The following is an 11,649-nucleotide window of genomic DNA, read 5'->3' on the forward strand; positions in this document are numbered from 1 at the left end:
TGGCTTCATTCTCGAGCCAACGCTATTCGCCCGGCGCTTACTTTCAGCCGCAACGAGTGGCAGAATCATGGAATCCGAGAGGAGTCTGGATTTCAAAAACCATCCAGCTCCACCCCTGCCATGGCAAGGATACCTCCCACTAACCCAGGTTGGTCCAACCTGGCCTTGGACATTTACAAGGACAACCTCCCTGGTAAATCCATTCCAGGGCCTCACCACCCTCACAGAGCAGATCTTCTTCCCAATATCCAATTTGAATCTCCTCTTTTTAGTTGAAGCCGTTCCCCTCGTCCTATCACTTCAGACCCTTGTCCAAAATCCCTTTCCAGCTCTCTTGGAGCCCTTTTAGGTGCTGAAAGGGATGTTTTTTGCTTTTAAGTGGAAAAATATGTGTCCTGTAATGACTTTCTACAGAAACCTGCAGCTGGAGAACAGCCAGTATTCACAGCCCCTCAGGAGGAAAAGCCACAGGATGTGCCCAGCTCTTACTTTCAGTCTTTCTCACAGCAAGTGACAGAAAAACAGAATGGTTTGGGTTGAAAGGAACCTTAAAGCTCATCCAGTTCCCCCCCTCTCCCCCTCCATGGGCAGGGACACCTTCCATAGCCCAGGGCAGGTTTTCAGCACTGAGGACCAAGCCATGACAGAGCCTCTTACCCTCTTGTCCCCCTGTACTTCCCTCTCCTTGTCCCACAGCCGGAAAGATCACTTTAGAGTCAAAAACACAGCTCACTGCGCACTGTGGAGGAGCGATGTGGGGCTGAAAGGTGACAACGGGCGCGGGGGGGGGTGGCCGGGGCCGTCCTTCGCTGCCAAGCGCCTCAGGGACCCGAAAGCGAGAAAACCAAAAAAAAAAAAAAAAAAACCAAAACACCCTCCCCACAACAAAACACTGTTAAAAAAAAAAAAAAAACTCCGTGAAGTGCTGGCGAGGAAACAGAATGTTTTTAAAACAGTATGAAAAGCACGGGGGGGTGTTGTGTGTGGGCGAGGGGGGCGGAGAAGGAGCGCGAGGGAGCCCGGCGGGGACGCCCGCCCTCAGCCCTGAGGGGAGGAAAAAGGGCGGGAAGCGCCGTGCGCGCGCGGGGATGGAGGCGGGGGGCGGGCGGCCGTTAGCGCCCCCTCGCGCCCGCGGCGGCCGTTGTGAGGGGCGGCGGGAGCATGGCGGGGGGCGGCCGGCGGCCCCGCTGCCCTCCGGGTGCTCTCCTGAGCCTGGCGGCCGTGCTGGCGGCGGCGGGATGGGGTGAGCGGGACCAGGGGTGGGAAAGCAGGTGCAGGGCGGTGTCGGTGTGAGGCCGGCCCGCTGAGAGGGTGGTAGAGGGGGTGGGAGCGCGTCAGGGGGTGATGGGTGAGGGGGGGTCCCCACAGAATATTCCCTCAGAGTGGGTGGGGGGATCCCCACAGAATATTCCCTCAGGGCGGCAGATTGAAGGCCCGTTAGAGGGGACAGGTGGGCTCCAGCGACACCCCATTGGTAGGTACCTCTCCACTGTGGGGGACAGATGTCCCCAAAAAACCTTCCCTCGGAGTGGGAGATGAAGCCCCTCAAGAGGGGAGAGGTGGGCTCGATTGATACTCCATTGGTGGGTACTGCTCCACTGTAGGGGACAAATGTCCCCAAAAAACCTTCCCTCGGAGTGGGAGATGAAGCCCCTCAAGAGGCGACAGGTGGGCTCGATTGATACCCCATTGGTGGGTACCTCTCCACTGTGGGGGACAAATGTCCCCAAAAAACCTTCCCTCGGAGTGGGAGATGAAGCCCCTCAAGAGGCGACAGGTGGGCTCGATTGATACTCCATTGGTGGGTACTGCTCCACTGTAGGGGACAAATGTCCCCAAAAAACCTTCCCTCAGAGTGGGAGATGAAGCCCCTTAAGAGGGGACAGGTGGGCTCCAGCGACACCCCATTGGTAGGTACCTCTCCACTGTGGGGGCAAATGTCCCCAAAAAACCTTCCCTCGGAGTGGGAGATGAAGCCCCTCAAGAGGCGACAGGTGGGCTCGATTGATACTCCATTGGTGGGTACTGCTCCACTGTAGGGGACAAATGTCCCCAAAAAAACTTCCCTCAGAATGGGAGATGAAGCCCCTTAAGAGGGGACAGGTGGGCTCCAGCGACACCCCATTGGTAGGTACCTCTCCACTGTGGGGGACAAATGTCCCCAAAAAACCTTCCCTCGGAGTGGGAGATGAAGCCCCTCAAGAGGCGACAGGTGGGCTCGATTGATACTCCATTGGTGGGTACTGCTCCACTGTAGGGGACAAATGTCCCCAAAAAACCTTCCCTCAGAGTGGGAGATGAAGCCCCTTAAGAGGGGACAGGTGGGCTCCAGCGACACCCCATTGGTAGGTACCTCTCCACTGTGGGGGCAAATGTCCCCAAAAAACCTTCCCTCGGAGTGGCAGATGAAGCCCCTCAAGAGGCGACAGGTGGGCTCGATTGATACTCCATTGGTGGGTACTGCTCCACTGTAGGGGACAAATGTCCCCAAAAAACCTTCCCTCGGAGTGGGAGATGAAGCCCCTTAAGAGGGGACAGGTGGGCTCCAGCGACACCCCATTGGTAGGTACCTCTCCACTGTGGGGGCAAATGTCCCCAAAAAACCTTCCCTCGGAGTGGCAGATGAAGCCCCTCAAGAGGCGACAGGTGGGCTCGATTGATACTCCATTGGTGGGTACTGCTCCACTGTAGGGGACAAATGTCCCCAAAAAACCTTCCCTCGGAGTGGGAGATGAAGCCCCTCAGGAGGGGACAGGTGGGCTCGATTGATACTCCATTGGTGGGTACTGCTCCACTGTGGGGGACAAATGTCCCCAAAAAACCTTCCCTCGGAGTGGGAGATGAAGCCCCTCAGGAGGGGACAGGTGGGCTCAATTGATATTCCATTGGTGGGTACCTCTCCACTGTGGGGGACAAATGTCCCCAAAAAACCTTCCCTCGGAGTGGGAGATGAAGCCCCTTAAGAGGGGAGAGGTGGGCTCCAGCGACACCCCATTGGTAGGTACCTCTCCACTGTGGGGGACAAATGTCCCCAAAAAAACCTTCCCTCAGAGTGGCAGATGAAGCCCCTTAAGAGGGGACAGGAAGCTAAAGCCCCTTAAGAGTGATTCTCATAGGTTCCAGTGACACCCCACTGTCCCCCAGGCTCAACCCTGGGACACAACAGTCAGGCAGGACCCAGTGTGCCCATGGCGTGGAAAAAAAAACCCTATTTCCAATAACTTCCACCTCTTCTGGGGATTCTTGTCACAGAAACCTTTATGCCTGACATCAGCCTGCTGTTTTCCAGAAGTGAAAGGGCTGAGAAATCCCTGCCCTGTGCCTGCCCAGGGTGATACTACAGAACCTTCACTTTATAGTCAGATTTTGTAATTATTTTTGTGGCTTTTTGTAAAGAGGAAGGTTCATCTGGTCTGGAACCTAGGACATCCAGGCAGGTTTGCAACATGTACACTAAAACAATTAAAAAGTGACAGGTCAAAAACAAGGGCTCCTGCTTGTTGCTAAGAAAAAAGCATTGGGGAAAAAGGAAAAGTAAGGCAAAAGAAACAAAAGAGGACAAAAGCCAGGATGAAATAAAGGATTAAAAACCACACATTTAGATTGATCTCTAATATTCAAATTACTTTTCCCTATAGTGAGAGCAGAACAGAAGGAAGAGCAATCTATTGATTTAATTGGAAAGAATGAAGTTTATGGTGACACCAGGCATGAAGGTAAACTTGTCCTTTTTTCCTGTCTAGATTTAGTTTTTGCTGAAATTCGGGCTTTTAAGCCCAGGGATCATTATGTAGCAGCAGTACACATGGAAACTTGTATGTGTAGGAACAAGAAAAAGGAGGATGGAGATGGAAATATATTTGTCCCATAGTGCTGCTGGAAGCACTGATGAAAATTTAAAATCTAAATGAGGGTTTCACTGAAAAATCTGGTGCTTTTTTTATGCCTGTGCCACAATTTGTGTGTGGGACACGAGTGTCTCCCTCTACCAGTCAGCACCAGCCACACTGTGGACAGTTCCAGGACACTAATTAAGAACAAATGGAGATTAATCTTTAATATTACACTTTGCAAGTCCAAAACGGAAAAACACACTTAAACACAATTTTCAATTGGGTTTTTTTTTTTTTTGTGATTTCATTCAATGTCAGCATTTTACATAATTTACCTGATTCTGTATTGCAGTGAATGTGTATGTTAAGGTGTTCACAAACAGCCCATTCCTGGTCTGTATGGATTTGGCTCTTTCTCAAGAAAGAATAATAGATCCCAACTATTTATGGACGGGTCCAGATGGAAGAGATTTACAAGGTTAGTTCAGACTAAAAATATCACATATTTTTCTTGTTTCTATTCACACCCCCCAGTGGTTGCTTAGCCCTTTGCCAGATATTTCCACAAGTTCTGACATTAAACTCCATTTCCCTTCTCCCTCTCAAAGTTACCAATACTTTTGCTAAAAAGGAAATTTGTAGTAAATCCTGAAAGTCATAAATTTTAGATCATTTTGGGCTAACGTGAACCAGCGTCATTACTCACAGGAGCAAGATTTCATCTCCAAGTGTTCTAAATGCATCAGAAAGTGGACTTTTCTGGTAATCCAATATTTCTATTTTAGGGCAAAGCTATGTGAATCTGACAGAGACAGGGAAACTGATGGTGATGGGTTTCATGGTGTCAATGTCTGGTGCCTACACTTGTACTCTCTCCCACAAAGTCATCGAAACCACAACACAGGAAGAAACAGAAATGGTTGAGGCCTATAAATTCATGGTTTATGGTAAGATTGCTAAGTTAGCAGTAAGCACATGGCCATTGCAGATTGGTGGGTTGGTGAACTCTGTGTTTATTGCAAGGCTTGATTAAAAAGCCATCAAAATAATTAGTTAAAATTTTATCCCGTAATAGAGAATACAATTTTTACTTATAGACACACAAAGCGTTCCATTGCTTTGGGAAAAGTTTAATATTACTGTTCCCAAGGATATATGGCAATAAAATAATCTCTACCCTTAGGTACAGAATTAACTGCAAGAATTCCACAGTTATCTGAGATCTGCATTTGAGCCCCTTCCACCTCTTGTAACCACTCTGCACCAACATCATTTCCCACCAACAACATAACAACCCAAAAAATGCTTGAGAAACACTATCTTTTAAAATATTAATAAAATTACTCCTACAGCATAATTGCATAGAATTGGCACCAATCTGTTTCAGACACACAGCTTTGCAGACATGCTGCTTCTGTGCCATTTTACTGTTTACCTCCTTTTTTGTTTTTGTTATTGGGAATAGAGTCTCCAGTAAGCACAAAAATTCCTGTATACTTCAAACTAAAATGTCTCTTACTATTGAGTCAGCTCTAAAGGACGAACGTGTTGAGACACAATTAATGACAGTGCTTTATTTATTTATTTAATTTTGAATAAAAGCCCATACTTCAGATACAAAGAACTGATAATCTGTCTAAGATTCAATCTGTGATTGCACCCTAGATTCACACCTAAGCTATTTCCTCCCAGCCTACAGGGAAGCTGACCATGCCTATCAGGTGTCTGTTCGCTTTAGCACAACGGGATGCAGGCTGAGAAGCAACGGCTTGTTCATCGAGGTGCTAAAAAAAATCCTCAACAGCACCATCTCCCACCTGACCTGCCACATCACAGAGTCATCCTCCAAGTGCCACTCTATCAGGACACCAAAGAACGGCCTCCAGTATGAGCTGTTTGTTAATTTTCTAGGTAACTGATTTCAGAGCTTGTTTGGGAGGGATCGTTTATTTTTATGAGCAGCTTGTGAGAGCTATATACAATGTCCGAAAAACAGCAGAGTCAAGAGCACCTCCTAAAGTTGTTCCGGGTTTGATTTTTTTTTTTTTGGAGTCCCTGTATTTTTGTCTTGTTGCCCACAGATGGAGCTAAAACGCAGTTTTTATGTTAAATTTAGCGTTCAACTTTGTACAGTCCTAGAGAGAGCTGTTACTACCAAAGTTAGAGAGGATTGTCGGAAGGAGACAGCCCATAATATGCCTTAATGTCACTGTCATATTCAGGTTTTCAGTATTTGATTTTTAGTGAGTCTGGAACCACTCTGGTTTTAGAATCATAAAATGATTTGTGTAGGAAGAGCCCTTAAAGCTCATTCAGTTCTCCCCCTGCCATAGGCAAGGACACCTTCCACTAGACCAAGTGGAAAGTCCCATCCAGACCAGTCTTGAATTTTTTGCTTGATTGTAGGAAACTGCACCGAGCTAAAGCAAGAGCCTCATGGCAATACTGAGGTGGTTTCACCTCACAAACAAGTTAAATCAGCCCTGATGCTGCCTTGAGTTAGAGGTGGTTTGTCACTGAGGGAAGGTAGTTATTCTTTAATTCTCTGACCACATTCACTCCTGTATCTGTTCTCACCGCACACTAAGAGGGACCATCCAACAGCTTATGGAACAGTTTTGTGGATATTTTTCCCTAAGTAAAATTAAGAAACTTTCATGACCCAAAGATTTTTAATTTTACATAAAGCTTCAGCCCTTTTAGGACCCTGAGGTTGCTATGTGAGACATTCATTCCATTAGCTCAGCTTAGTGTATTTCCCCCCAGTTTTATATTGGTTGACCTCTGACTCCTACAAAACAAAGGAAGGAACTGGATAGAAACCACAAGGACCTAGTCTATCCTTTTTCCCCCTTTTTCAAGGATCTTTTTTCCTCCATCCACAGTCAATCCATTTGCACCAGGATGGGAAGAAGTTTGCCACGAGGTTCTTTACGACTGTGAAGCTGTGAAAAACAGGAGAGTCCGACAGGTTCTGTGTCAGTCACCTCATGTCTTCTCTGCCTCTTTAGCACGCACCTCTGCCTTAGCTTCTGCAGATATGACTGGTAGTAATCCATCTTTACCCAGATTTTGTGGGATTAATATTGTAAGTGATGATTCATGGATTTAAAGTAATTCCATTCAGGAAGAAAAATGGGTTTAGAAGTCAAATTGATACAAATAGCTTAAAAAAAAACAGTTAAAACATCAGGCTCATTACTTGCTTTGTATTTGCTTCTAATAATAAAGAAGGATAAACATTATTATTTATGTTGAGCTTCCAGTCCTCTAAATGAAATTTTTGATTTATGATTTGGTCAATGGAATGCAATTTAAAGTAAGTCTAGTGTAGCCAATTTCTAAAATCTGTTCTCTCTGCCTTCTAAATATTAAATCCTGAGATCAGCTCACATCCTAGGTCTGAATCCAGGCCCCTTGAAGCCAAGGAACTCTCCCAATTAAGGTGCCAAGTCAGTGTGTGGAAATCAGGACCTGAAAATATTTCCTGATATATTTAAATCAACAAAAATCAACCAACTATGCTTTTATTCTCCCAATACTTCTGAATTTTAGGCAGCAGAGCGAATTGGGAAGTTTTTCCATCAGCTGAGGCACGTTTTGAAGCACAAGTTTCAGGCTGTTCCTACAATACAGTACGTGGACAACAGCTTCTCCATGACCCCCATCGACAGCTGTCAGCCAGGTTTTGGGAAAAACCACCACACCCACCAGAACTGCGCCAGCTGCTGCGGTAAATATAAAATACATCCATTTAAATATAGCTCACTGATTTAAATATAGCTGATTAGAGCTGGGCACAGAGCTCTGGGGAGGAGTAGGGAAATATTGGGGTCAAAAGTAGGATATTTCTGTTCATCCTTTGGGAAGATATTCACATTATAGTTTTAAAGTAATGATAGGAAATGAGCCAGTGGAGCGTGTCAGTGCATTCACAGGTGTAGTTGCATTTCCAAGCAGAGCAGAAGTAGTGTAGTGGGTTTTTTCCTTCCAGGTGTCACTGGTGAGTGACAATCCTCAGGATGCAGAGCCCATAAGAAACAATTCCCTTCATGGAAGTCCTGCTAGAAAATTCTCTGCTGATGTTTCAAGTTCTTTTGCAGCACCTGCTGCAGGTTGTAGAGTTGGGGGGATTTAGCCAGAGGCTCAGGGAGCTTTGGAAGGGTAGGAGCTCCCACAGGGCACTGGGAAGGCTCATGGGGATGTCTGATGGCCGCCCCGAGACAGGGGGGAAGTGGCTGGAACCCTGACTCTGTTCTCTTCACAGTGGTTTGTGGTCCTGGAGCTTACAGTCCCAACAATGAGGTGACGTGTCGGACCTGTGCCAGGACTCGAGCCAGAATGTATGGAGCAAAATCCTGCTATTAAACTGGCAGAGTCTGGAAAGCCAAAGAGCAGCTGTGAAAGAATTCTTGATGTTGTGGTGTTCTTTTCATTTTAGCTGCCAATTCTGGAATCTTTCTTTCCCTTTGGAACAAAACATCCTCATTCATACACCCCTAGGTTTTCCGGTGATCAGGGACCTCTTAGACTGGAAAAAGCACTGCTTAAAACACCGTGTTCATGCAAGGAAAACTAATTAAATGGGAAAAAAGGAAGTTTGTCACGTGGCTTAGTGCAGAGTCTGTTACTTGGTGGTGACACCAGACACGCCACAGCTTTGTGCTGCTCAGAGAACACAAAGGAGCTGCAAACAATTCCAGGCAGGATGGCAGGTGGCTGTGGTGGAGTAATGTGCCAGACTGGCATATGCCAAAATCTCTGTGAGGAATTTCTAGCAGATATTAACAGAAGTATTTGATCTTTGAGATTTTAAAGCATTACATTCCCCCCTTCTTTTTTTTTTTTTTTTCTTTTTTTTTTTTTTTCCTCCACATTTCTTTCACTGTTTCTGAAATGTTCCAGCCTGGACATGAGGAGAAAGGAAAATCAGGTCTCCAAGACAAAAGAGAGGGTGAGTAACAGATTACACAGCCCAGCATTCAGGAGGATTAAGAACCTAGGTTATGGTTCTCTCCTTGTCCCCAGAACAAAGAGGGAATATTCCAGAGGGAAGCAGAGAGTATGCAGAGCCTCTTCCACTTCCTCCTGCTGCATCTTCCCCTTCAGCTGCACCAAACCCTCATGCAGGGCCCAGCTGGCCCCAGGTGCTGTAGGAACAGACAATCCTCTTACACCAGCTGTGAATTCCTGACGAGTTCACCGGATGATACAAATTGCCAAAGCACTGAGCTAATGGGAACGTTTTCTTCCCGGAGAAACCTCACCCCAACCCGCTTTGGAAGGTTAGCTGCTGGATCTGCAGCGATCCATCACCCTGCTCACAGAGTGAGTAAAGATTTTTGACCACTATCAAGAGCTGCGTGTGTAACTCCAGCTGTTCCCCAGCCCCAGCTGAGCCTCAGCTCCTGGAAAATGGGCTTTCAGAGCTTCTTTCTAAGCTGTTCCCTGTGGGAGTTTCTAGCTTCCAGACTCACTTTATTGAGGGACATCAGAGAACTCAGTTTCTTTGCACACACTGAGCCGTGGAAAGCAGTGCCCAGCTTCCCCCCTTTCTGTCACAAAGAAAAACTAAATCTAGCAAAAGAAGCATCTCCCATTCAACAACCCCAACTTCTTACAACATCTCGAAATTCCTTGGTGGGTATTCATCCAAAAATTGACCCGATTCAACTCAGTTTAACTTATCCATAGTGACAGGAGCACAGCAGGAGATGGCACGGGCACAGACCCTGCTCCGAGCTTTTCAGAGTCATTACTTATTAAATACTAAGGAATAAAGTGTGCTGTAATGAGCATTTCCACTGCCCTTGGGCTGATTATCCTCGCTGCCAACTGGACACCACGCATGGCTCAGGCTGAAACAGATGAAGCAGCGGGGCTTAGCAGTGCTGCCTGGTCCTCTTGGCCTATTTCAGCAGGAGGAAATGCCACATGCATCAATTATGAGGGAAAAAAGCTGTAAGTACCTACTAAGTGCCGTGGAGAGTCACAAATGAACTGTACTCCTTCCTAAAAGCTCTTACAGCACCTCCACTTCTTCAGTGGGCCTCAAACTGAGTGGGAAAATTTAAGTGGATACACGGATAATCCTTCCCTGTGGGGGTGGCGAGGCGCTGGCACAGGTTGCCCAGAGGAGCATTGGCTGCCCCTGGATCCCTGGAAGTGTCCAAGGCCAGGTTGGGCAGAGCTTGGAGCAACCTGGGTTAGTGGAAGGTGTCCCTGCCCTGACAGGGGGTGCAGCTGATGAGTTTTAATATCCCTTCCAACCCAAACCATCTTGGAATTTTATGATTCTAAAAATAGCTCAAATATTTAAGTATCACATTGCAAAGGAGTTTGTGTCAGTAATTCTGTGGAGACTCATAAAAACCTGACAGGAAGTGGCTTCTCTCTGACCTTTCCTGTGTGAAAGTCCTCTGCATCCAGCTGGAGCCGGGCGCCTGCGGCGGCAGCTGAGCCTTTCCTCGCTGACACCATCCCTCACACCTCTCTCTTCCCTGTCACACCTTGGGATATACAAATCCCTGTGATCAGCTCTCACTTCAACTGTTCCCATCCCTCTCTACCTCCCACAGCTGCAGCAGCTCTGCAAGAGCTTTCCTCACTGCTTTAAACCCTCCTCAAATCCTCCTCTTCTGCTTGGCTCTGGCTTTACAGGAGGAATCATGGAAAGCTGGGCTGTGCCTGATGCTCTTGGTGAGGTGGGGCAACTCCATCACCCCTGCGAGGCTCAGCCCTTTGAACCCCCACTTTAACCTGCCCTGGTCCCACAGCTCCAACCTCACTCTGTGCCAAGGACCACCACGACACCTTGAAAACACTGAGGAGTCCTACAAATAATAAATTTAGAACTCCAAACTTCCCGTCCTCTTCTCCACACAGACCTCCTGGATCTCAGCACGTACTGACAGCACACGAGAGTTTTGAAACATTCACAAATGGCAAAAATAACAGGAATAATCTGCCAGCTGGAAGCTGCAGCCCATCGTTTTCCCATCAGAGCTGCCTGGAACAACCCACTTGAGAAACACTTAAGGAACACGTGTTCAAACATTCACTGCAGAGCTGCAAGCAGTGATGGGACTCATCCATCGGGTGACAGTGACACTTTGGCTCCGGTGGGAAAGTTGTCTTCTAACTCCCTGCAGCAGCTTCATTAACCCACAATTGATATGTTCCTCTAAATTTAAGCCAAGAGGAGTTGAAGGAGCCACAGACCTGCCCAGGACACAACTCATGACCCCTGCTCGCAGGTGATAAGGAGAGGGGCTGTGGGAAGCAGGCAGAGCAGGTGCCCTGGGATTGGCACATCCCAGGTACTTGTCACAGCTGGCATGGGTGTGGTGCAGCCCTGGCTAATCCATTCCCCAGAAATTCCTCCAAGGACACAACCAGGAGCCGTTTCGGTGGAAAGTTGCTTGAAAACAAAGCTTGACCAAGAGTCAGGGTATTCCAAGAGTGCCCAGGTGGCACTGAAAGTGCCACAGACACAGGTCCCTGGTGCTTCCACAGGAGGATGAAACTGAGCCCCAGACCATGAAAGCTGATGGTCCTGGATCATCTGAGACAGGAAAAATACCTGGAAATACAACATTTCCCTCTGAGAATGAAAACTTTGAGGGTCACACAATTTTCTTAATTGGTACAACTTTATCCTAAAAGAACTGCTGTTGGAAAATGATTCCTGGACTCAGCCATGCCTGCCTTGGACAAGTGATGAGAAGGAAAATTACCAGGGAGTCTGGAGGGGAGTGTGTGGCTGGCTGAACCGCTGAGCTCTCAACCACAGGCACAGGAAGTGCTATTGTGATTT

General features: G+C 47.3%; 1 protein-coding gene across 6 annotated transcripts; it reads left to right on the top strand.

Moving 5' to 3' along the window:
• The first annotated feature begins 931 nt into the window (after positions 1–931).
• On the top strand, positions 932–10,759 carry ZPBP2 (zona pellucida binding protein 2). Of its 6 annotated transcripts, none has more exons than XM_068212236.1 (8): positions 932–955; positions 3,639–3,716; positions 4,186–4,311; positions 4,619–4,780; positions 5,526–5,744; positions 6,719–6,921; positions 7,389–7,566; positions 8,101–8,242. In XM_068212236.1, coding segments are annotated over exons 1-8 (1,068 nt in total). In that variant the 5' UTR covers positions 932–954; the 3' UTR covers positions 8,202–8,242. The 6 variants fall into 6 exon arrangements, with proteins under 6 accessions (XP_068068337.1, XP_068068336.1, XP_068068335.1 ...); XM_068212235.1 differs by lacking the exons at positions 932–955; positions 8,101–8,242 and adding exons at positions 1,105–1,243; positions 10,719–10,759; XM_068212234.1 differs by lacking the exon at positions 932–955 and adding an exon at positions 1,105–1,243.
• The last annotated feature ends 890 nt before the right edge of the window (positions 10,760–11,649 follow it).

This window comes from Anomalospiza imberbis, chromosome 22 (assembly GCF_031753505.1).
Source record: "Anomalospiza imberbis isolate Cuckoo-Finch-1a 21T00152 chromosome 22, ASM3175350v1, whole genome shotgun sequence".
NCBI lineage: Eukaryota > Metazoa > Chordata > Aves > Passeriformes > Viduidae > Anomalospiza > Anomalospiza imberbis.